This window comes from Ahaetulla prasina, chromosome 7, assembly GCF_028640845.1.
Source record: "Ahaetulla prasina isolate Xishuangbanna chromosome 7, ASM2864084v1, whole genome shotgun sequence".
Taxonomy (NCBI): Eukaryota; Metazoa; Chordata; class Lepidosauria; order Squamata; family Colubridae; genus Ahaetulla; species Ahaetulla prasina.
The window spans coordinates 10,236,359-10,262,673 of NC_080545.1; the positions used below are offsets into that span (position 1 = coordinate 10,236,359).

General features: G+C 44.3%; 2 protein-coding genes across 4 annotated transcripts in view; both read right to left on the reverse strand.

Moving 5' to 3' along the window:
- The window catches only part of DYRK4 (dual specificity tyrosine phosphorylation regulated kinase 4), a 52,006-nt gene extending 35,893 nt beyond the window's left edge, over nucleotides 1-16,113 (reverse strand). The window contains exons 1-3 of the mRNA XM_058190750.1: nucleotides 11,051-16,113; nucleotides 2,940-3,042; nucleotides 1,484-1,568 (exon numbers count right to left, since the gene is read on the reverse strand). Coding sequence (XP_058046733.1) covers nucleotides 1,484-1,568; nucleotides 2,940-3,042; nucleotides 11,051-11,322 — 460 coding nt within the window. The 5' untranslated portion in view covers nucleotides 11,323-16,113. The remainder of the gene's footprint in view (nucleotides 1-1,483; nucleotides 1,569-2,939; nucleotides 3,043-11,050) is intronic.
- Nucleotides 16,114-16,227: 114 nt separating this feature from the next.
- Nucleotides 16,228-24,464, reverse strand: RAD51AP1 (RAD51 associated protein 1). 3 transcript variants are annotated; one of them, XM_058190747.1, is made up of 7 exons: nucleotides 24,410-24,459; nucleotides 24,223-24,278; nucleotides 24,065-24,113; nucleotides 21,953-22,053; nucleotides 20,420-20,515; nucleotides 18,675-18,791; nucleotides 16,228-17,091 (listed from the first exon to the last, which is right to left on the reverse strand). In XM_058190747.1, exons 1-7 carry the CDS (start codon nucleotides 24,418-24,420, stop codon nucleotides 16,964-16,966), a joined length of 558 nt encoding a protein of 185 aa, XP_058046730.1. In that variant the 5' UTR covers nucleotides 24,421-24,459; the 3' UTR covers nucleotides 16,228-16,963. The 3 variants fall into 3 exon arrangements, with proteins under 3 accessions (XP_058046730.1, XP_058046732.1, XP_058046731.1); XM_058190749.1 differs by lacking the exon at nucleotides 18,675-18,791 and having other exon boundaries at nucleotides 24,410-24,464; XM_058190748.1 differs by lacking the exon at nucleotides 20,420-20,515 and having other exon boundaries at nucleotides 24,410-24,462.
- Nucleotides 24,465-26,315: the final 1,851 nt, after the last annotated feature.

The following is a 26,315-nucleotide window of genomic DNA, read 5'->3' on the forward strand; positions in this document are numbered from 1 at the left end:
TACTTTTTCCCCTCAAAATTGGAAAGTGTTACAAGCATTTATTTTGAGATTCAAATGAAGAGACTGAGGCTGAGGCCAAGTGTTCTGTCTCCTTCCCCACTTCGGATTAACGAGCTGGCCTTCAGCCAGTGGATTCACGGCTCTTATCAGTCCTGGCAGAGAAATCGCAGCTGCCTGCCAAAGTTCAAACAAATGACTCACAGAGCAAGACTTTCAGCTCTTTTTGAAACGGTTCAGCTAAACTTTTGCTTCCTGTGGAGTGAGAGCAGTCCCAAAGCTCCTTATATATATCCTGTGGGGTGGGGCTCCTGCCCCACCCTTCCCTTTGATGACGCCACCTCTCTAATCTTCTGAAGCGCGGGTCAAGCCAAACTTGATTATTATTATTGTCAGCTGGGTCTGAAGGCGTAGCCTGAGGAAGGGAGGAATCAGGGGATGACGGCCTCATTACGTCCTCCGACTGGTCTGGTTCTGGCTTCTGGAGTCAGGCCAAAGGAATCGGTGTTCCCGAGGTAAGCCTTACCGGCCCTTCCCCCTCACTTTCGGAGTCACTTTCGGGCATGGTGCCAGGTTCGGGGGTTGGAGTCACAACACCAAGGCTAGGGCTTAAGGTTAAGGTTGAGGTCAAGCTTAAGCTTAAGCTTAAGCTTAAGCTTAAACTTGAGGTTCAGGCTGAGGCTGAGGCTGAGGCTGAGGCTGAGGCTGAGGCTGAGGCTGAGGCTATGGCTATGGTTAAGGAAGATTACCATCTATCTATCTATCTATCTATCTATCTATCTATCTATCTATCTATCTATCTATCTATCTTCTGAGGTTTTCGCGGGTGTTTGTATGTAGGTCGTTGGTTATTCGGGTTTTCTCCCGCATAAAATTGGAAGTGTCTTGGTGACGTTTCGACGAAGTCTCATTCGTCATTTTCAGGCTTCAGCTTTGTGCTTCTATCTATCTATCTATCTATCTATCTATCTATCTATCTATCTATCTATCTATCTATCTATCTATCTATCTATCTATCTAACTATCTATCATCTCCTGTCTTCATTAATTATTATAACTCAAGGTTTGGAACATATGGAACACACCTCCCTCCTTCTGTTTTCCCCACAACAACCCTATGAGGTGGGTTGGGATGAGAGAGAATGACCGGTCCAAAGTTCACTCAGTTGGCTTTCGTGGCTGAGACCTGAACTCGTGGCCTCCTGCTTTCTCTCCTGGTGCCTTAACCGCTCAACCAAATTGGCTCTATACAATGTCCTGAGGCATTGCTAGGACAAAATGCCTCAGGATATCATACCGAGCCAAACGTATGCTTGGAAATACTAATTATGCTTAGGAGTGATACCACCTGTGGGGTTCTCATTTTGTTCCCCATGGAAAATAAAAACTGGTGGGACCTGAAGCCTTCAATGATTCAAAACATTTAGGGAAGGTTAAAAATGAAAGTGTGTAATCTCGATGCATTCGTGATTCAAAATCACCTCACCGCAAGGATCAACGTGTCCTGATCCGATTCTACTTTTTCCTCCATCTTGCTTGGAATTGTGAACAGTGGCACACAGCTCCCTCTCCTAGAAGAAGAAGAAGAAGAAGAAGAAGAGGAGGAGGAGGAGGAGGAGGAGGAGGAGGAGGAGGAGGAGGAAGTACAATGCATCAAAACGACCGACCAGTAACATTTTCAAAACTTTGTTCAAAGGAACTGTTGGAGGAGTTTGGGTTGTGTAGTCTCCTTTCCTCCTTCGAGATGTCTTTCCACTACAAACCTTCCATGGGACGCCATTGTGTCTTCCGTCATTTTTCCTACCTGTCACGAGAAGGTGCCGCCATTTTGTTCTCTGCCCTTGGAAGTTTGAACCAAGAATCCCTTGGTCAAATCTGGCAAAGAAACCTGCAGACCTGCCAAACACATTGACCACGTTCTGCCCTGAATTAAGAAGACCATGTTTCTATGTTGGTTAGTCTGTATGTTACAGACTTCAGAGGATCGTTAGAACTGCAGAAAAAACAATGGCTACCAACCTGCCTTCCATTGAGGACCTGTATACTGCACGAGTCAGAAAGAGAGCTGGGAAAATATCTACAGACCCCTCACATCCTGGACATAAACTGTTTCAACTCCTACCCACAAAAGGACGCTACAGAGCACTGCACACCAGAACAACTAGACACAAGAACAGTTTTTTCCCAAACGCCATCACCCTGCTAAACAAATAATTCCCTCAACACTGTCAAACTATTCACTAAATCTGCACTACTATTAATCTTCTCATTGTTCCCATCACCCATCTCCTCCCACTTATGACTGCATGATTGTAACTTCGTTGCTTGTATCCTTACGATTTATACTGATATTGATTGTTTCCTGATTGCTTATTTGTACCCTATGACTATCATTAAGTATTGTACCTTATGATTCTTGATGAAGGTATCTTTTCTTTTATGTACACTGAGAGCATATGCACCAAAGACAAATTCCTTATGTGTCCAATCACACTTGGCCAATAAAATATTCTATTCTATTCTATTCTATTCTATTCTATTCTATTCTATTCTATTCTATTCTATTCTATTCTATTCTATTCTATTCTATTCTATTCTATTCTTCAGCAGCACTGAAAGAAAAAGATCACAACGGCAGCAGTTTTCGCTAATTGTCAAGCCCCCAGATTTTGATCACAGGACCCTGGGGATGCTACGACTGTCATAAGTGCGAGGATAAGTTGTAAGCTACTTTTTCAGTGCTGTTGTAAATTCAAGTGACCACTCTCTCTCTCTCTCTCTCTCTCTGCCAGCTCCATTCCCTCTTCCCCCTCAGAGCTCTCAAGTTGCTTGGATGCTGACCCTGACAACCACACCTCCTCTTCCTCCTCTGATTCGGCTGCTGGAGGGGCTGGCGGCCACAACAGGCCACAGCACAGCTACTTAAAACTACCTTTGCTCACCTTTTGGATGAGAAGGTTGGGTTTTTCACCAGGTTTCAGTATAACAGGGAGAGCACTTGATCGTCCTTTCCTGATTTTTTCAGACTTGGCACTAATCTTCTTTCTGGAAAAAAAAAACACCACAGTAGAACTATGATTAGGTTACAAACATTGAAGAAAACCGTATTTTTCACAATGCAGGGGTTAGGATACTGTTTCCTCTAGGTGTAGCAAATGAGATGTCATGTTAAAAACAACAACCACCTTATTTTTTTCAAAATACAGAGTTTGGGTATTATTTCCTCCAGCTGTAGCAAATGAGATGTCATGTTAAAAACAACAACAACCTTATTTTTTTCAAAATACAGAGTTTGGGTATTATTTCCTCCAACTGTAGCAGATGAGATGTCTTGTCATGTCAAAATAAAAATAAAACTCAAACGCATCAAGGAGCGTCATTCATGACCAAATCAAATAGAATAAGAGATTGGGAATGGTGAGGTGCGCTTGCTACGCAAACCCATTAAAAATAATTTGAAGAATCTCTAAAAAAGGCACTTTACACGCAGAGCCTCAGGCGGGCTTTTGAAAGGGTGCGTTGCATTTCCTACAATACAGGGTGCTTTGTTACAGTGAAATGAAATGAAATGTTGAGGTGAAGTGAGGTGAGACAATTAGGGGTCACACAGGAGTGAAATGCTTCCGGATCGGACCGGAATGCATGATCTGGTAGCAATCATGGCCGGTAGTTCAGCGATCCAAACTACTGGTTCTTGCGTAGCTTCTCCAGAAACACTACACTACTAACCAGAGCATATAAACCATTTGCTAGACCAATTCCTGAATACAGCTCGACTGTTTGGAACCCATACCACATTTCTGACATCAATACAATTGAACGTGTCCAGAAATATTTTACAAGAAGAGTTCTCCACTCCTCTGAATACAACAAAATACCTTATGCCACCAGACTTGAAATCCTGGGTTTAGAAATTTAGAACTGCGCCGCCTTCGACATGACCTGAGTTTAACTCATAGAATCATCTATTACAATGTCCTTCCTGTCGAAGACTACTTCAGCTTCAATTGCAACAGTACACAAGCACACAATAGATTTAAACTTAATGTTAACCGCTCCAATCATGATTGCAGAAAATATTATGACTTCAGTAACAGAGTTGTTAATGCTTGGAATACACTACCTGACTCTGTGGTCTCTTCCCAAAATCCCCAAAGCTTCAACCAAAAACTCTCTACTATTGACCTCACCCCATTCCTAAGAGGTCTGTAAGGGGCGTGCATAAGAGCACCAACGTGCCTACCATTCCTGTCCTATTGTTTCCTTTCGTTATATCCAATTAATATAGTTATTACACACTCATACTCATATATATGCTTATATATTGTATAGTTATTTCATGCTTATGCTTATATATATACTGTGTGACAAATAAATAAATAAATAAAATAAAATAAAAAGATCTGATAGCGATGGCGGAACGAAGCTCCACCCACCCACCTGGGTGTCATTACTTCCTGGTTTTAACTAATCAGGCACAAGAAGAGTTTTGCGCCTCCCGGTGTTTTCTTTTCTTTGGGAAATGGGTCCAAATGACTCTTTGAAGTGTTTAAGGTTGCCGACCCCTGCTTTAGAATATAGCTGTCAAAGAGAGATTGGTCGAGCCAGGGGAATTAGTCAAACGAGGAATTAGCCTGGAATCCCTACATGGGCATAAGAAGGCAAATTCTGACCCCACCTTGAATGCCATGGAATCTTAACTAGTCTGACCAGATTAGGCTGAGAAGATACCCATGTTATAGGCTTGAGCAATCAAATAACTAAGTGTTGTGGGCCCCCCCCCAGCGGCCAGCAGGGCTGGCAGCAAACTCAGACAGTGAGGAGGCTGGGGAGGAACATGGGCCAGTCCTGGAGTTGGGGAAGTGCTCTGCGTCGGAGGCAGAGATGGGGCCAGGGCCGTCTGACAGTTATCAGCTACCTTCAGTGTTGGAGATTAGTGGGGCTGAAGAACAGCGGGAGCCTGTTCCCGATGTGTGTATGTGCAGAGCTGTCAGGAAAAGGGAACAGTTAAGGAACAAGGGTTGACTCGGGAGGAAAATCACAAGGGGATGGTGAATGGCCCCTCCCATAGGAAAGAAATAGGAGCGAAAGGGGAGTGGTGTTTGAAGGAGACAGTTTGTTCATTATTCGTGTAAAGATTAGCTTATCTGAGTTGTGCCTCACAGAGACTCCTTGCCAAGTATTTCCTTGTACAGCGTTGCATCAAGAAGCTATTGGCTTGGCAACTATCCAAGGACTGATAAGGTCTGTGTTTGCAATTCACCCTTGAAAGACTGTTTGCCGGGACTTTGCTGGATGTGAATGCTAGGAATTCACATTAGCCAAATAAAAAGGGTGTTGTGTCTGCGCCCCCCGAGCCAGGCCTCCTGCCAGAAAGTGACTTGGAAAGTGAGGGGGAAGGGCCATCAGGACTTACCTCGGGAGCACCGGCTTCCCTGACTCAGCTCCAGGAGCCAGAAGCAGGCCAGGTGGAAGAGATAACGAGGCCTCCGTCCCCTGACTCTTTCTCCCGCCCAGGCCACGCCTTCAGACCCAGCTGATAGCAATCAGGCGTGGTTGGACCCTAGATTTTGTAGGCAGGAGAGGAGGGAAGAACAGAAGCAAGGGTGGGGCAGGCCTAGGAAGTGCTGAGTCATGGAGCCACACCTCACAGGATATAAAGGCAGTGAGCACTGCTGTGTCTCTTCGTAGCCGGCAAATCAACTGATTAACTGAGAGCTGAAGTGACTCACCAGCATCGAGGGAGATATCAGAGAACTTGGCAGACATTCGCTATTCTGCTGCCAGAGCTGATAGTGCCGGCTAATTAAGCCATCACTTGGACGGAGGCGAAGGAGGACAGAACAAAGGTGTTATTGTTGTTTTTTTCAGGACAAGGAGTCTGTGTCATATTTCGGTGAAGCCTAGGTCAAAACACTAATTGACCCCTTAACGTGTAGATCTGGTTGTTGACGCCTGACAATAACCAATGTGCAGTGATTCAAAACACTCACCCCTGTACAACACAAAGGGACTACCGTTTAAGACAAATTTTTTTAGCAACATTGCCATGCTATCCCTAACCATGGCGGGGGGGGCGGGGGAATCAAATTCTCCTTAAAATTCTTATAGGGGGCTATGACATCCAGGCGATCCCAAGATTCTGCCACGAGGATCAAGAATTCCAGAATGTATCAGAAGTTCTAAAAGATGCTGTACTTTCTAGCAGGACGATGGGTAGAGGGCTTCACAGCTGGATAATTAAAAAAGTTTCCTGATCCATCGTGTGAATTGCTGTAAGCTGCCTTGAGTTTTGCATAATTAAAAAGGCAGGATATAAAATAAATTAATATATACTAAGCTCTGCCACTGGTGAAATGTAAAATTTGTTACTACTGGTTCTGTGGGTGTGGCTTGGGGGGGTGTTATGTGACTGGGTGGGTGTGGCCAACTTTTTTTTTTTTACTTTAAAAGCATTTTTTCTACAACCTCTTCAGCCGAATGCTTTTAAGGCTTTTAAAAGGGTCCTCTGATGATCAGGCAATTTAGCTGGGATCACCAGAGCCTTTTAAAAGCATTTTTTCTACTACTTCTTCGGCCAAAGAAAAAATGCTTTTAAAAGTAAAAAAAAAACCCTCCGATGATTACGCGGCTCAGCTGGGCATGGGGGGGGGCAGAGATTTTTGTTACCGATTCTCCGAACCACCCGCCACCATCACTATTGGATCAGGCGATCCGATCTGAACCAGGAGCATTTCACCCCTGATCGGTGCACTGATGATGTTACCTAGTTTGGGTAATAAAACGTCTTCAACAGAGGTAGGTTTCAGCAGGTTCTGACCAGTTCTGGAGAACCAGTAGCGGAAATTTTGAGTAGTTCAGGGAACCGGTAGTAAAAATTCTGACTGGCCCCGCCCCCATCTATTCCCTGCCTCCGGAGACCCAGCTGATCAGGAGGAAATGGGGACTTTGCAGTATCCTTCCCCTGGAGTGAGGAGGGAATGGAGATTTTACAGTATCCTTCCCCTGCCATGCCCACCAAGCCACGCCCACCATGCAATGCCACGCCCACCAAGCCACACCCACAGAACTGGTAGTAAAAATTTTTGAAACCCACCACCGGTCTATAAGAAAACAAGCAAGCTCAGAGGGTACCAAGGATGCCTCAACATGGGTCAGGCTAAAATAGAACAAGAGAAACAATTCCATCGAATTATTTGGAAATGTGATTTCTCCCCAGGCCGCCGGATTGCGTTTCCTTTTAGAACACAAAATAGGGTTGGAAGGGAGCTTGGAGGTCTTCCAGTCCAACCCCCTACTCAAGCAGGGGAGACTGACCTCTACCATTGCAGGCAAATGGCTGTCCAGTCTCTTCTCGAAAACCTCCAGCGATGGAACTGCTTTAAAAAGCATTTATAGTTACCATTTCTGCAACCGCAACAAACAACCGGCTCATAAAAAAAAATTTGCATGCTACTATTTCTCTGCCTTTCCAAAATATGGTTACCAAGGCAGACATCACCCAGTTGAGCCACAATCGACCTGTGCCTTTGGTTTTCTGAGAAGCGGGTGTTGTTATTTTTTTACTCACTTCTGTTCCATCTCATCCTGTGATTTCAGTCATGGGTGGGCTTCAAAAATTTTAGCAAGGGGTTCTCTGTCCGGTTGCTGGGTGGGCGTGGCCACGGTGGGTGTGGCCACGGTGGGTGTGGCCTAGTTGGCTTCCTGCACCACAGCAGAGGGTGCGTTTTTGCCCTCCCCGGGCTCTGGAGGCTTTCCTCGAGCCTCTGGGAGGGCGAAAACAGCCTCCCCAGGCTCCGAAGGCCCTTGAGGCTGGAAATGGGCCTGAACGTCTGATAGGCCCGTTTTCGCCCTCCCCGAGCCTCCTTGTGCACCCTGCACTTACCTGCATCCAAAATAGGCTGCGTGAGAATTCCTGGGAGGGATGGGGTGGTTGAAGCCATCCAGAAGTGGGGTTTGGGGGTTCTCCGAACTGCACAGAATCTTAGCTAGAGATTCTCCCGAACCCCTGCGAACCACCAGCAGCCTACCCCTGATTTCAGTCCATTTCTCTAAACTTTGTTTGACTGCTACTCCTGCCTTGTAAGGAATTTAAATGTCTACACCTGCCTTATAAGGAAATCAGAGGTCCTGCTCCTAAACCTCACCAGCTGTGGGATGCATCTAAATATAAAAATATATATTTATATGAAAGCAAACCTGCAATGGTAAGGTGTTATGCCTCACCCGCCCTTCTCTCCTCAGCTGGGCCCCTCCCATCTCCTGCTATCTGAGCCAGAGACTGATAGTGAAGAAGAATGGCCTGGCATGCCTCCAGCCCCCAGCCCTGGCATCATGCCCGGACAGAATGAGCAAACAAACCTCCCTCCTAAAGCGTGTGAGCATGAAGCCAGCCACGTGCTAGAATTGCCGGCAGCACAGCAGGAGGACGAAAAGACACAGTGAACGGATCCCCGCTTCCGGAGAATGGAGAGGCGACGTCAGCAAAAGGAAGGGAGGGGCAGGCCTGGATAAGTGCTGAGTCATGGAGCCACACCTCATGGCCTATATAAAGGATCTGCTTTTTGGCATTCCTTGAGTCAAGCAAAGTCTCACCTGGTTGCTGAAGTCACACCTTGGATTCCTGCCTGCCCTGAGAACTCTGACAGGAATTTGGCAAAGCTGCAGAGGCTTCGTGGCCACGCTTGATACAGACTTCCCAGACCCGGCCGTCAGAGGAGGAGTGGGACACGACATCAGGTCTTAGCAACAGCAATAGTACTTAGACTTATATACTGCTTTATAGTGCTTTAGAGCCCTCTCTTAAGTGATTTACAGAGTCAGCCTCTTGCCCCCCAACAATCTGGGTCCTCATTTTACCAACCTCGGAAGGACGGAAGGCTGAGTCAACCTTGAGCCTGGTGAGATTTGAACTTCCAAATTGCAGGCAGCCGGCAGCCGGCAGAAATAACATGCAGTACTGCACTCTAATCACTGCGCCACCGAGGCTTAATTGCCCTTGTCTAGAACCCACAACATGGCCAACCACTGTGATCTTAATGCCCAGGTAAAATGGAAAAAAAAGTCCCCTCAGTTATTCATGTACAATAGTGGCCAAAATTGTGGAAACCTTTTGGAAAAAAGTGTATTTTTGAGGTTTGAGGGCTAATAACACCACTTTTTGGGGGGAGAGTTCCAAGATAATCCTATTCCACTGCTGGAATGGCCTGGGAATAGCCCAGACCTTCACCCAATTGAAGATCTATGGAGCCCACTAAAGAAACTTGTTAGTCAGAAGGGACCCAGCAATAAAACCCAGTTAATAGAAGCCGTCATTCAATCTTGGTTTCACGTGATAATAGCTGCAGAACGAAAAGACTTGGTTCACTTCATGGGAAGACATTGTAAGGCCATAATTCATGCTAAAGGTTACCCAACTAAGTATTTATTTATTTATTTATTTATTTTATTTATTATTTAGATTTTTATACCGCCCTTCTCCCGAAGGACTCAGGGCGGTGTACAGCCAGATTTAAAACAAAAACAATATACAGATTAAAACAACAATTAAAATAACATATTATATTAGTGGCCGAAAGATTTAAAACCGTCAAATTTGACCCATGGTTAAAATACCCCAATTAAAATTATTAAAATTCAAGAAATTTAAAAATTAAGCCAGTCCCGCTTGGATAAACAAATGCATTTTCAACTCACGGCGAAAGGTCCGAAGGTCAGGTAATTGACGCAAACCAGGGGGAAGTTCGTTCCAGAGGGTAGGTGCTCCAACAGAGAAGGCCCTTCCCCTGGGGGCCACCAGCCGACATTGCTTGGCGGACGGCATCCTGAGAAGACCCTCTCTGTGAGAGCGTACGGGTCGGTGGGAGGCATAAGGTAACAGCAGGCAGTCCCGTAAGTACCCGGGCCCTAAGCCATGGAGCGCTTTAAAGGTGGTAACCAACACCTTGAAGCGCACCCGAAAGACCACAGGTAGCCAGTGCAGACTGCGCAGGAGCGGTGTTACACGGGAGCCACGAGGGGCTCCCTCTATCACCCGCGCAGCCGCATTCTGGACTAACTGAAGCCTCTGAGTGCACTTCAGGGGTAGCCCCATGTAGAGAGCATTGCAATAATCCAGACGGGAAGTGACAAGAGCTGGCAGGGTGATAATTTTTGTATACCTCATTTTTTTCTAGGTGTTTCACTTTTACTGTATACTGTAAAAATACTGTAACTGCTATTCTAATAGCAAATCCTTCATAAAAGTTATTTGCATTACATTCTTGATTACCGTATTTTTCGGAGTGTAAGACGCACCAGAGTATAAGACGCGCCTTAGTTTTTGGGGAGGAAAATAAGAAAAAAGCTGATTGGCAGGTGGATAGGCCTCCCGGAACGCCCCCAATCAGCTGTTCCCAGCGGTGAATTTTAGCAACAGGTTCCTTGGTTGTGAGCTCTGTGCCTTGCTTTTTTTTGCTTTTTTTACTGCCTCTGAAATTTCTGAAACAGCTTCAGAAAAAAAGCCTCTGAAGCTCTGTTTGGAGGCTTCTTTTTTTAATTCTTTTTTTTTTTTTTTGCATTTATATCCCGCCCTTCTCCGAAGACTCAGGGCGGCTTACACTATGTCAAGCAATAGTCTTCATCCATTTGTATATTATATACAAAGTCAACTTATTGCCCCCAACAATCTGGGTCCTCATTTTACCTACCTTATAAAGGATGGAAGGCTGAGTCTCTGTTTGGAGGCTTTTTTTCTGAAGCTTCGTTTCTGATGCTTTTTTCAGCCTCTGAAACCTCCATTTGAGAAGCTGGGCAGGGCTACATTCGGAATATAAGACGCACCCAGATTTTCACCCTCTTTTCTGGGGGGAAAAGGTGCGTCTTATACTCTGAAAAATACAGTAAATTATCTTTCCATTGATATATAATGTAAGGGTACTACTCCCGCGCGCCCAAAAAAGTGGTGTTATTAGCTAGTTTTAGAAAATACACTTTTCCCAAAAAGGTTTCCACCATTTTAGCCACTACTGTACTTTGACTGAAATCTACAGAGGTGGAAGAGATTCCCCCTGACCTGGGCAGGACAGGCTGAGAAGTGATGAACTGCGGCACCAACGAGTTCCTCATATTTTCTGAGCATTCTTCCATGGACCTCAGGACCGAGAGAAAAGTCTTCCATGAAATTTCCAAGGGGTCACCAACTTCCACAGGGGGAGCCGCAGAAGGATTAGGACAAGCCACGGCACTCGGCTCCTGATAGTCCCCGGTTTCCAACTTGTGCTCCACAGCAGATCTTTGGATATTTTGCTCGGGGAGTGGCAATTTCTTTTTTGGGGGCTTTCCCATGGGCCCAGGTATTCACAGAGACATCCGGCTCCACAGAAGCAGACGTAGGTCAGCTACCGCCGACGCCAATCAAAACGGTGGCCTCCCATTGCAGCCTTTCCCAGTTGTGAGCTCCCCCCTCCCCTAATATTTGCTGCATTCTGAGATAACAATGGGAGACAATGGGAGGTGGCCAATGGAGTTTTGTAGACGGCAGGGTCTGTGATGTAACCCTCCAGGGTAGGAATGCCTGGTTGCGGACGATGCAGCTGCCTTAAAAGGCTGGATTATCCTACAGCCTTGAAGGGCACTGCTGAGCTCTTTTCCATCTGCTGTCTCGAAGAGCTACATTTTCTAAATTTCAAGAAGCGTTAATACCACTTTATAACGCCTTGGTAAGGCCACACTTGGAATACGGCATCCAATTTTGGTCACCACAGTGTAAAAAAGAGACTCTGGAAAGAGTGCAGAGAAGAGCAACAAAGATTAGAGGACTGGAGGCTAAAACATATGAAGAACGGTTGCGGGAACTGGGTATGTCTAGTTTGATGAAAAGAAGGACTCGGGGCGACATGATAGCAGTGTCCTGACATCTCAGGGGTTGCCACAAAAAAGAAGGAGTGAAGCTATTCTCCAAAGCACCTGAGGGGAGAACAAGAAGCAACAGGTGGAAACTCATCAAGGAGAGAAGCAATTTAGAACTAAGGAGAAATTTCCTGACAATCAGAAGAATTCATCAGTGGAACAACTTGCCTCCAGAAGTTGCGAATGCTCCAACACTGGAAGTTTTTAAGAAGAGATTGGATAACCATTTGTCTGAAGTGGTGTAGTTTCCTGCCTAAGCAAGGGGTTGGACTAGAAGACCTCCAAGGTCCCGTTATTCTATTCTCTTCCTTGCCTGAGTGTAGGCCTTCCCCAGAGGGATCCAGCCCCTGTAATGGACGATGGGACAAACTTCAGTATGATAGTAACAAGGTCACGTGATGTTTTATATTGCAGGAGTAAGACCACTGTCCAGTTTCGGTCAACACGGTATAAAAAGATGAGGGGACTCTGGAGAGTGTGCAGAGAAGAGCAACCAAGATAATTAGGACTCTGGAAGATAAATCACACGATGAACACTGCAAGAACTGGGAATGTCTTATCTAACGAAGAGAAGGACTCGGGGGAGAAGGACATGATAGCGGTCTTCCAATATTTGAGGGGTTGTCGCAGAGAAGAGAGGGTTGACCTACTCTACAAAAGCGCCTGAGAGCAAGTCAAGAAGTAACAGGTAGAAACTTATGGATGGAACCAAGAATTAAGGAGAAATTTTATGGCAGTGAGAAGAATTAACAGGGAGTTTAATCAACCTCCAGAAGTTGTGTGTGCTCCATCACTGGAAGGTTTTAAGAAGAGAGTGGACAGCCATTTGTCTGGAACGGTACAGGGTCTCCTGCTTAAGCAGAGGGTTGGACTAGAAGATCTCCAAGGTCCCTTCCAACTCTTGTTATTCTGTATTCTTTACACCTGACTAGGAACTTCTTTTCTAGCTTAGCGGCTTGTCTAGCCAGGCAAATCTGTCAACTGAGCAGATGGAAAGAATGAATATTTAGACAGCATGACGTGTTTGAAGAATTCCTCCTATGTTTGCTTCCTTTAAAAAAAAATGATTTGATCAGGTAGGCTGGGGTTATAGAAGCCTAGGAAAGGAAGGAGGGAGATAGAGCAAAGGCGGCTCGTAATGTTCCCCTTTCTTTAAATATTTGGATTGAAAGAATTAGAGAAGCTTTGTTCACAAAGGGGAAAAAAAGAGAACGCATGATCTCACAATAGAAAGAACAGACAGAATTCTCTGAATGATGGCAACCAATCTGGGATGCAGAGCCCTGAACAACCATTAGATGGCAGCAAAGAGAGGAAGAGTCGGGATTTGCTGCCATCTGCTGGTGATCTGGATGCTGCAGCCTAATATACCAGCCTTCCTTGAACTTGGAGGAGAGGAATAATTTATTCTAGGGCAGGGGTGTCAAACTTGATTTCACTGAGGGTTGTGTTTGACCTTGGAGGGCTGGTGGGGCGTGGCCATGGTGGGTGTGACACAGGACTTTAAGGTTGGGAGCAGCTGTGGTGGCCAAATATTAAGGCAGGACTTCCCTGAGACCCTCCCTTGCTCTCATTATAATCTCCTTCCTTCCTTCCCTTTTCTTTCCTTCCCTCTTCATTATCTTTTCTTCTCCCCCTTTCCTTATTTTTCCTTCCTTGCTCTCTTCCCATCTTCACTTTTCTTTTTTTTCTTTCCTCTTTCCTTTTCTCCTTTCCTGTCCCTTCTTGCATGCTGAAATGCAAAAGGGGAAACATTTCTCACTTTTGTTTTTGTTTTTAGTTTGTTTTGATATCTGTTGTGGTCCGTCAGCAGCCTACGGAGCTGGCAATGGAGTTGGACAGCGATGAAGCTGAGGTAAGACCAGGGCCATCGGGGCGTGAGGTGCAGACTCCAGAGCCTGATAGTAGTGAGGAAGAGGAACAGGAGGAGCCTGTCCCTAATGCATGCATGAGAAGAGCTGCCAGAAGGCAAGAGCAGCTCAAGCAGAGAGGACAACTCAGGAGTAGAGCCAAGAGATGATTGGCCCCTCCCATAAGGCTTAAAACAGACCAGCAACGGCATTTGAGCTTTGCTGGAAAACAACGTTGGTAGCTTCATCTTCTGCCTCGTCTACATCTTGCATTTATTTTTGTATCTTCTGAACTTTTGCCAAGAAAGGCCTTTGGCAGTTTGCCTAATTGGACCAAGGTTTGCTATAGGACTGAGGAATTTGTGTTGGGAGGAATTTGTTTTAATTTAGTTGAACTACGCTGGGAATGAAGTAATTCGCATCTGTTTGAATAAAGTTTGTTTTCGCACGGACTGAGTTTCCTACTACCTACTTGGGCCTGGGTCACAACAATATCCCTCCGACAGTGAAAACGGCTTGGGGTGGGGGGCTTTGCTGGTTGAGGAACTCTGGGACTTGAAGTCCACAAGTCTTAAAAGAGCCAAGTTTGCAGACCCCTGCTCTAAGGTACTTCCATGGCTGGGGTGGGGTGGGGCTGTGCCCCTGGTCCAGCATCTTCACTAAGTGAACATCTCATGTGGCACACACCAGTCTAGTCTCTCTCGTGAAACCTTACTACCGCTAGGTTTCTTTCTCTGCCCACGCAGCCTATTTCCCAAAGATTTTTCTCTTCAGTTAAGTTCTGAACTGTAATTTGTAAAGCCTACGAATTACAGTATAGCAGAGCACTGCTGTCATCTTGCAGCCTGTTGGGAACACTGGTTTTTTTGCAAATTGGGTTTTATAGTACATGTATTTCTATCACCTATCTCTGTATTCCATCTGTCATTCGCCTATCATCTATCAGTCATGTCTTTTATCATCTATCTTTCACCTATCTATCTATGGCAGTGACGGCTAAACTTTTCTGCGCCGAGTACCGAAAGTGCTCGTGCGCACGACCATAATGCTATGCGCCTGTCCATGCATGCACATGACCCCGTGCCCCACCCCCATGTATGCATGTGACCCCCGCATGTGCCCCTGCACATGCATGCATAACCTTCCACGCGTGACCCCCGTGCGTGCAACCCAACCACCCATGCATGCACACGCATCTCCCATATGCACCTCACGCAGAGACCCAAAAACCAGCTGGCTGGCAGGAGGCGTGCGCACATGCGTGGTAGAGCTGAGCTGGGGTGATGGCTTTGTGTGGCCGCAGAGGGCTCTGTATGCCACCTGTGGCATGCATGCCATAGATTTGCAATCACGGATCTACGGTAACTATCTATCTGTCTGTCTCTCTCTACCATTTCTATCAGTCATCTATCATTTGTCATCTATCCTATATATGTGTCGTGTCCCCCTCCCCCTCCGACGACCGGGTCTAGGAAGTCCGTATCAAGAGTGGCAACGAAGCCTCTGCAGCTTGTCAAATTCCTTCGAGGTTTCTCAGGGCAGGCAGGAGTCCAAGTTGTGACTTCAGCAATAGCAGCAAACTAGATGAGACTTTGCTTGACTCAAGGTTGGAATGCCAAAAGCAGGTCCTTTATATAGGCTGTGGGGTGTGGCTCCCTGACTCAGCATTTATCCAGGCCTGCCCCTCCCTTCCTTCTGCTGCTGTCGCCTCTCGGATCTCCGGAAGCGAGGATCCTCCCACTTTGAATTCTCTTCAGCTGGATCTGTAGTCAGTAATTCCAGCACGTGGCTGGCTTCCTGCTCACACACTGTAGGAGTGAAGTTTCTCGGGCTGGTCAGTTCACTCCTGACATCCTCTCTGGGCATGGTGCCAGGACCGGGGGCTGGAGGCATGACAGGCCGTTCATCTTCATTATCAGACTTGGAGTCTGATAACAGGCCTGGGTGTAGATGGGAGGGGCCTGGCTGAGAGGGAGGACGAGGCACAACAATGTCATTTGTCATCTATCTATATCACCTATCATCTGTCAGCCATCCATCCATCTATCTGTCAATCATCTCTATCATCTATCTCTTTGTTTCTATAAGGAGGCTAGATTTCTTGTTCAAGAAAGATAAAAGTTCTGACTTTAGGATTTGATGACTGAATCAGTTATTATAGAAACATTGTGTATTTTCAATCTTGCTGTTCTATGTGTGCACTGTATGTTTTATGTTTGTTTAAATAGGTTGTTCTATCATAGAATTATTGATTAGAAAAATATTCAAATATGTATTTTTATGTTTTGGTTTGGTTTTAAAAGGCGACTTGACTGTATTTGTCCAAACTGAAGTCAGAAGTCAATTTTTAAAAATGATTTTTCCCCGTCACTTAACGTTTCCCTTTTTGAGTCCCTGTCACCATTTTTTTATTATTATTTTTTTGTGTTTGTTGTCTCTCTTTGTAACTTATAATACAGTTGACTGTAAAAATAAAAAGAAATCACCTAGCTTGTTTTTTCTAAAAAAAAAATTTATTTCATTGTCTAAAGTCGCAATGATAAATATGTTCGATCACTACATTCAGTATCTCATTCAAAGAGCGAATAATGCTTGCAAGGACTAGAAGCTGAACGCGCACTTCATTGGTCAGGTAAATAACAGCTGTAAACTGATGGTAATGACAGTGTTTTCTATTAGAAGTAAAACCAAGGAGGGAATAACACGTTGCTTTCATAGCGGTTTTAAAACACACTCTCTAGACACATTCTGTTTCTCAACCGTGGCAACTTTAAGACATGTGGACTTCAACTCCCCAAATTCCCCAGGGTTTGGCTGGAGAATTCTGGGAGTTGAAGTCCACATCTCTTAAAAGTTGCCACGGTTGAGAAACGCGGCTCTACATGGTCAGAAGATGCTCCGAACCACTGTTGCTGGTTATGCAATCCTCAAAAGCTACACTTGGCCAAACTGGGATAAAACTAGAAAGATTGGGTTGTGTTTCGTTGGCCAACTCTTTGAGGGAAAGCAGATGGAACCAGGGCATTATCACTTAGATCTTTTGAGGGACAATAAATAAACCCATGGCGTTATTGCTGGATATTTTAAGGGACAGAACCCATTTTTAAAAGGCGTTTTCCCAATTGGGATGCCTTTATTGCTTGCGCCTGGTTCTGTATTTTTTAAAAAACTGATTTTTCCTCTGTTCCACCTCAAACTGCAGCCTTCTCGTCCCAGCCTAAGCCCTCTTAGGTACCGGCACAAGATGGGTGCAAAGGTTTCACTTTGGCAAGTCTGGAGAGGCCAAGCCGGAGACTGTGAACAGGTGATCTAACAGGAGCTCTTCCCAATGGGCTGGTTTTGCTTCCAGATGCACCTGAAACAAATGCAAAAAAAAAAACACAACAGGTAATCCTCGATTTACGACAGACTGTTTAGTGACCATTCCAAGTTATGACGCCACTGAAAAAACTGTTTTTCACGCTTATGACCATTTCTGCATCATGTGATCAAAACCCAGATGCTTGGCAACTGGCATGTCTTGATGACGGTTGCAGTGTCCCTAATTCACATGATTTGAGACCCTAATTACGGGCTCAATTTTAGTTGTACATCGAGGACTACCTGTACATCACAACAGATTCTGGGGTACTTTCAAAGATCCCCCTCCGATACTTTACAGGTAGTCCTCGACGTACAACTAAAATTGAGCCCGTAATTAGGGTCGCAAATCATGTTAATCTTTAAACGGAGCCATCCCGTGACCTCACCCGATTTCACAAATTGTTTTTTTTTGTAGCAGCTGTTAATCAAATGTAAGAATCATATTAAATCACATTAATAAGTTTGGTCTAGTGGTTAAGGCACCAGGCTAGAAAGTAGGAGATTGTGAGTTCAAATCCCGCCTTAGCCATGAAAGCAAGCTGGGTGACTTTGGGCCAGTCCTTCTCTCTCTCTCTCTCTCAGCTCAGCCCAGCCCACCTCCCAGGGTCGTTGCTGTGGGGAAAATAAGAGGAGGGAGGTGTGTTGGGTATGTTCACCACGTTAAAGTCATTTGTAAAAATAATAAAAGTGGGCTACAAATCATTAAATAGAAATAAGCTCGTTTTCAGGATTAATCCCCCAAATTCTGACTGGCCCCGCCACCATCTATTCGCTGCCTCCCGAGTCCCGGCTCATAGGGAGGAAATGGGGATTTTGCAGTATCCTTCCCCTGGATTGGAGAGGGAATGGGGATTTTGCAGTATCCTTCCCCTGGTGCGGGGTGGGAATGGAGATTCTGCAGTATCCTTCCCTTGAAGTGGGGTGGGAATGGAAATTTTGCAGTATCTTTCCCCTGAAGTGGGGTGGGAATGGAGATTCTGCAGTATCCTTCTCCCAGGAGTGGTGTGGGAATGGGGATTTTACAGTATCCTTCCCCTGGAGTGGGAATGGGGATTTTGCAGTATCCTTCCCCTGGTGTGGGGTAGAAATGGGGATTTTGCAGTATCCTTCCCCTGGAGTGGGGTGGGAATGGGGATTTTACAGGATCCTTCCCCTGGAGTGGGGAGAGAACGGAGATTTTACAGTATCCTTCCCCTGGAGTGGGGTGGGAATGGAGATTTTACAGCATCCTTCCCCTGCCACGCCCCCATGCCACGCCCACCAAGCCATACCACGCCCACCAAGCCATGCCTACCAAGCCACACCCACAGAACCGGTAGTAAAAATTTTTGAAACCCAGCACTTCCCCAAAGCCCCTGTTTACCTATTTTTCCTCCCCAAAATACCCCAGGTTCCCAGAGCTTCCTGATTCAAGGCAGGGGCAACAGCCTTGGTTTCTGGTCCAGCTGTGCTCCATCCTCTGGGATGAAAAATGCCTCATACAACCTCCCCATCGCATGTCCCGAGATGCTTTCTTTCTTGAACCCAAATGCCTAGGGCAGAGAGAGACTGGGTCATCCGTGTGAACGAACATACCTGGGGGTGTCCAGCTGGGCTTCTTGGGCACTGAAGGGCTTGAGGTTTTCAAAGGCTTCCCAACCGATTTCAAAGAACCTAATTCAACCTCCGAAGGTGGCTGAGAGTTTTCCTGATCTAATCGTGAGATTGAAAGATGGAAAAAGTAACGAACGGATGGAGGGTTACTGAATAACTCCTCCTTTTAAGACAGGGGTCTCCAACCTTGGTCCCTTTAAGACTTGTGGACTTCAACTCCCAGAGTTCCTCAGCCAGCTTTGCTGGCTGAGGGACTCTGGGAGTTGAAGTCCACAAGTCTTAAAGGGACCAAGGTTGGAGACCCCTGCTTTAAGAAATGCAGATTAATTGCATACAACATTTGCCCAGAACTGAAGAAGCTTCTTGGATGAGAAGCGAAACATTTGCAAAGAAAAAACAACAAAGCCCAGGTGCCTTTGGGGGCGGGGGTGGTGGTGGTACTTTGGGGGCGGGGACAACAGGGTACTGAGAAGGGATGATTTTTAACACAGAGTTTCACAGTGACACACTAAATATTTTAATATCATCACACTTGTTTCATTCTGTTTGCAGGAAAATCTTTTTCTAGAATAGAATTCTACTCGCTGTGCTAGCTCAAAATGACAACATTGAGTGGGTCTGTACAAAATTACTTGAGTTTAAAAATGCGGTGAAATAAAAGGGTCACACGCATAGTTACAATCAGCTTCTAAGGTAAAGGTAAAGGTTCCCCTCGCACATATGTGCTAGTTGTTCCTTACTCTAGGAGGCAGTGCTCATCACTGTTTCAAAGCCGAAGAGCCAGCGCTGTCCAAAGACATCTCCGTGGTCATGTGGCACGCATGACTCAAAGACAAAGGCGTACAAAAAGCTTTTACTTTCCCACCAAAGGTGATCCCTATTTTTTTACTTGTGTTGTGACCTAGGCAATTACCAGACAGTCCTAAACAAACATATTTTATTAGAACAGCTGAGAATTACTTCATTCTCAGCTTAGTCCAAATTAATTCCAAAACAAGTCCTTCAGAAAAAGTCCTTCGGCTTTATGGCACCCTGCCGAAGGCTTTTCTTGGCAAAGCCCCACAAGTTCGAAACACAAGAAACAATGTTGCTTTCCTACAAAGAGCCCAAGAACCTTTCCTGCTCTTTTAAGACTTATGGGAGGGGCCAATCATCTCCTGCTCGTACTCCTGAGTCGTCCTTTTTGCTTTAGCTGCTCTTGCCTTCTGGCAGCTCTTCGATGCATGTACTAGGAACAAGCTCCTCCTGTTCCTCTGCCTCTCTATTGTCCGTCTCTGGAAGCTCCAGAGTCCACGCATTGCTCCCAGATGGCCCTGGCCCCATCTCTGCCTCCAACGCAGACCCCTCGTCCGGGCCTTCCCCTGACTCCAGGACTGGCCCATTGTCCTCCCCAGCCTCCTCAGTGTCCGACTCCACTGCCCGCTCCACAGGCTGCTGGTGGACCACAACACCTTGCATTATTATGTGCTTTCAAACTACTAGGTTGGCAGAAGCTGGGACAAGTAACGGGAGCTCACCGTGTTATGCGACACTAGGGATTCGAACCGCTGAACTGCCGACCTTCCGATCGACAAGCTCAGCGTCTTAGCCATTGAGCCACCACATACTTCTAGGTATTCTCAAGTAAATGCAATTTAAGAGGAAAAAAGGGCGAAAACCCCAAGAGGCAAACTTAGGGCATGATATTAGGGAAAGAATGCTACATGCCATCTTCAGGTCAATCTTACTGGCAGATAAGTTTTCATCGTTCTCCATCTCTGGTGTGGATAACACAGCTTCCTGTTTGAAATCCTCTACGGCTGCCTTAGGTTCAGCACGGTCATCTAGAATTGAAATTAAACAGTGAAGACGATGCTTCAGAAGGAAAGAGAAGTGTCAGAGGCCATGTCCTCTGACCAAGACGAGGCTGTGGATTCTGCTGGGCTTCTCTTGCACCCGTTCTGAACAGGGCACCTACAGTCCATACAACAGCAAGAGCTCAAAGTGTCTAACTCACCTTCCATCCACTGATGACTCACTACCACTCTGACAGTCAGCCAGACTGGACATGTTTTCACTGAACAACATTGGGAATTTAGATGAAGGAAATAAACCCATCGTCCTTATGGGCCCAGACGACTAGAGTTCTAGGCTGAAGTTATTGTCCATGTGGAAAGAAGATAATGGAGAATGCTGGATGTCTTATGCACTTGCAAATAAGAGGTAATTTGCACATACATACATACATACATATATATGTTTTCTGAGGTTTTCGCGGGTGTTTGTATGTAGGTCTTTGGTTATTTGGGTTTTCTCCCGCGTAGTGGGTTACCCCCACTAGCAGTTAAAAGGAAGAAACAGCTGCGATCACACATTGCTCCTAGAAGCACAAAGCTGAAGCCTGAAGATGACGAATGAGACTTCGTTGAAACGTCACCAAGACACTTCTAATTTTACGCGGGAGAAAACCCGAATAACCAAAGAGATATATACATATACATACATACATACATACATACATACATATATATTTGTTTTCTGAGGTTTTCGCGGGTGTTTGTATGTAGGTCTTTGGTTATTCGGGTTTTCTCCCGCGTAAAATTGGAAGTGTCTTGGGGACGTTTCGACGAAGTCTCATTCGTCATCTTCAGGCTTCAGCATCGTGCTTCTGGGAGCAATGTGTGATTGCAGCTGTTTCTTCTTAGTTCAAACCCCCACTAGCAGTTAAAAAGGAAGAAACAGCTGCAATCACACATTGCTCCCAGAAGCACGATGCTGAAGCCTGAAGATGACGAATGAGACTTCGTCGAAACGTCCCCGGGACATTAATTTTCTTCCCGGGTTCATGCGATCACCTTTTTGCGACCTTCTGACAAGCAAAGTCAATGGTGAAGCCAGATCCACTTAACAACTGTGTAAGTAACTTAACTGCAGTGGTTCGCTTAACAGCTGTATCAAGAAAGGTCACACAATGGGGCAAAACTCACTTAATCAACTCACTCAGCAACAGAAATGTTGGGTTCGATTGTGGTCTTAAATTGGGGATTACCTGCGCAGTATCAGACCGAGTTCCTGGCACCTTCACTTCAAGGGATGCTGCTAAAGGCAGTCCCTGAGTGGCAGGAATAGCAAACCTGAAACATGCTGCCTTCTGTATAACTTGACTATTCTATCAGCAAAAAGTAAGGCAAGAAATGAACAATTTCAAGAAATAACATATCACCACTCCCAAAGATGTACATAAAAAACGGTATTTTTATCTTGAGAGTTTTAAGAATCACCTTTTTTCTGAATTTTATCTTTGTTTCCCAAATATTCATTCAATGACAGGGCTAAGGTAACTTCCAAGTCTCTCTGGAAAAGTTTCTCACCGAGGGGAACTCTGAAACAGAAAACAAGGCAGAATTTTTTCCCCCCTCCAGTTGGGCAAAGGACACTCCAATGTTCAGCCACTGCCCATCCCAAAATTCTGCAGGCATCGGAAACAAATGATGTCATTAAAGTTCAGCCACAACAACAGAATAACCTTTGCTAAACCAGCTGGTCCAATAAAGTAGACAGCAAATCTTCGGGATCCTAAGTCCTTGTTAACAGAATGGGCAATCTTGTAGAGTAGCGGGTAATAAAGAGATAATTGCTACAAATGGAATTTTGCAGTATTTTTCCACACTTGGAGGGGAGACATCATTCACAATTTCTTATGATTTAAACGCCACATTTTGACTGATGGATCCTAAGGCTGCAATTCCTTTGCAACAGCTGCTTGCTGTCCATGGCAAGTTTGCAATCAACTTGATTAAATATCATTATCATAAATAATGTAGTTTGGAGATATGAATACACACATATTAATATACAATACACATGCATATATGTATACATACATATATCACATATATACACACGTTTTAATATACATACACATACAAGTATTCTATACATACATATTTATACATTTATACACTATACATACGCACAAACATATACACACATATATTCATATACAACATATGCATATACAATGTATACAAATATACATACACGTTTATGTATACACATATATGCATAAATATATGCACATACATATATACACATATATGTATATTCATACACACATATATTCACATACAATATACATATGTATATACATACACATATTCATATTCATACACATACATATACACATATTCATATATAATATATACTCATATATTCATACATAGACAAATATATATTCACATACAATATACATACGTATATACATACACTTATATATTCATCCACACATACATATACATTCATATATAATATACACTCATATTCATACATGTACACAAATATATTCACATACAATATACATACACGTATACATTCATACACATACATATACATACATTCATATAATATATACACTCATATATATTCATTCTTATACACAAAATATATATTCCCGTATGATCTACACTCACATATATCTATGTATACATATATATATGCACGTAGCTACAATCTAAACCTATTTACATGTGTCTGTGTGCATTTATCTATCTATCCACACACACGCACATATGCATATATCTGTGTGTATGTATATATGTGTGTGTGTGTGTGTATTTACATTTATATCCCGCCCTTCTCCGAAGACTCAGGGCAGCTTACAGTGTGTAAGGCAATAGTCTCATTCTATTTGTATATTTATATACAAAGTCAACTTATTGCCCCCCCAACAATCTGGGTCCTCATTTTACCTACCTTATAAAGGATGGAAGGCTGAGTCAACCTTGGGCCTGGTGGGACTTGAACCTGCAGTAATTGCAAGCAGCTGTGTTTAATAACAGGCTTCTTACAGCCTGAGCCACACCGCGGCCCTATATCTATCTATCTATCTATCTATCTATCTATCTATCTATCTATCTATCTATCTATCTATCTATAGTATATATATATACTATATGCGAGTATATAGATATGTGTGGGTGCTATATATATATATATATATATATATATATATATATATATATATATATATATCAGCCACACATATCTATATACTCACATATATATGTGTGGGTGCTATATATATATATATATATATATATATATATATATATATATATATATATATATATATATATATATATATATATATATATATATATATATATATATATTCTGTGCTGTATGCGAGTATATAGATACTGTGCTGTATGCGAGTATATAGATATGTATATAGTATATATATACTATAGTATATAGATATGTGTGGGTGATATATATATATATATATATATACAGCACCCACACATATCTATATACTAGCATACAGCACAGAATCCCTCTGCCCGTATTACACGCAGCCTCCTCCTCCTCCTCATTTTCTCTCTCAGTCTCACCTCTTCCCGGCGGGGCGAGCCTTCTTCGGCGGCGCGGCGAAGTCCTCGTCTGCGGGCGGGGAGAGAGGGGTGTGTGTGAGGGGGGTCCGGTTAGGCCCTCGCCGAGACCCCCGCCCCACCCGTCTCCCCTCCCCCGCCTTGCTCGCTCCCCGACTCACCCTCGTCGCCCTCCTGGAACGGGTCCGCGGGGGCCGCCCTCCCGCTCCGGCCGCTCCTGCCGGGGAAGCGCAGCGGTCATAGGGGAAGACTCGGCCGCCCGCTTCCCCTCATTCCCGATCTTCCCCTCCCCTCCCCCCCCCACATCCCTCACCCTTCCCCACCTCCCCCGGTTTCCCCGGAGCCCACCTTCGCGCCATAACCGCCGCCGGCGGAAACGGAAGTGGGAGAACGGGGACTTCCGGCTACTACGGAAAGCGGCGGGAGACACTGCTAGGCGCGGTTTCTGGTTACGTCCCTCTCCTCGGGCCCGGCCCCTCCCCTTTCCTCTCCCCCCCGCCTGCTTTCTCTGACTTCGGAGTCTCTTAGGGAAACTTTCAGATCTCAATTCTGATTTTTTTTCTTTGCTTTTTCTTCTTGATTGGGGAAGGGCTTTTTTGGGGGTGTGTGGCTCCCACTCTTTCACTCTGGGGTCTAGTATGAACTTGGTTTCTAAAAGATGGGATATCTCAGTTCATAATCTAGCAGGGGTCTCCAACCTTGGCCACTTTAAGCCTGGCGGACTTCAACTCCCAGAATTCCCCAGCCAGCAAAGCTGGCTGGGGAATTCTGGGAGTTGAAGTCCGCCAGGCTTAAAGTGGCCAAGGTTGGAGACCCCTGGTCTGTAGAGATTCTCAGTCATCCAGGTCATGGTTGTCCCAAAGTTGCTTTTTCAGGAGGCAACTGGACTTCGTTTTTTTTTCTTCGTTTGGTGACGTTTTGCTTCTCCTCCAAGAAGCTTCTTCAGCTCTGACTGGATGATGGGGAACGGAAGGGTTTATATTCCCTCCATTTATAGTCCTTTATTTATTTATATTCCTTCCTTTTAGAGGATGCAAACAACCAGCTGTCTGCAAGGAATAATAAACCCTTCCATTCCCCACCATCCTGTCAGAGCTGAAGAAGCTTCTTGGAGGAGAAGCGAAACGTCTTCAAAAGAAGAAAAAACAAGAAAGTCCAGTTTCCTCCTGGAAAAGCACCTTTGGGACAACCTGGATGACTAAGAATCTCTGCAGATTTTTTATTTATTTATTTTATTTATTTATTTATTTTGTCACAACAATATATATATAAGTATCATACAAAAAAGATTATATAGTATATAAACATATATATGAGTAAATATTAGGAGGTATAAGCATATATATATATAAAATATATATGTTCAGAAATACTCATTTCTAAGCTTAAATCTATTGTGTGCTCGTGTATTGTTGCTATTGAAACTGAAGTAGTCTTTGACAGGAAGGACATTGTAATAGATGATTTTATGAGTTAAACTCAGATCATTTCGAAGGCGGCGTAGTTCTAAATTTTCTAAGCCCAGGATTTCAAGTCTGGTGGCATAAGGTATTTTGTTATCAGGAATTGGAATCAGAAATAGCAACTGAGAAAATTAAAAGCCGCTGGAAAGTTGGAATTATTATTATTTGTCACACAGTATATATAAGCATATATATATATATATATATATATATATATATATATATATATATATATATATATATATATATATATATATATATATATATATATATATATATATATATATATATATATATATATATATATATATATATATATATATATATATATATATATATGAGGAAGAAAAAGAAAAACAATAGGACAGGAACGGTAGGCACATTCTATTCTATTCTATTCTACTATTAATCTTCTCATTGTTCCTATCACCCATCTCTTTCCACTTATGACTGTATGACTGTAACTTTGTTGCTTGTATGCCATAGGTTCGCCTCGCAGTCTTAGATGGTCCACTCAAGAAGGCCAGAAGATCCATCAGAGTCCCAGAGATCTGATCTTGTGCAAAGCTGGTCTCTTTGATGTTTCCACTAGTGTGCTGATAAAAACCCACAGCAGAGAAAAAACCAGAATAGCCGACACTTGTTGCTGTTCATGTCCATGTCTGGTTCAAAAACAGCTTGGTGTACATGGATAATGTGCTGTTAGAATTTTGGATTACTCAAGTTTGTTTCCAAATGAGAAATTTGCATTGGTGGCTTTCTGTTGTAATTGACTTCAGCCCTGTCCACAG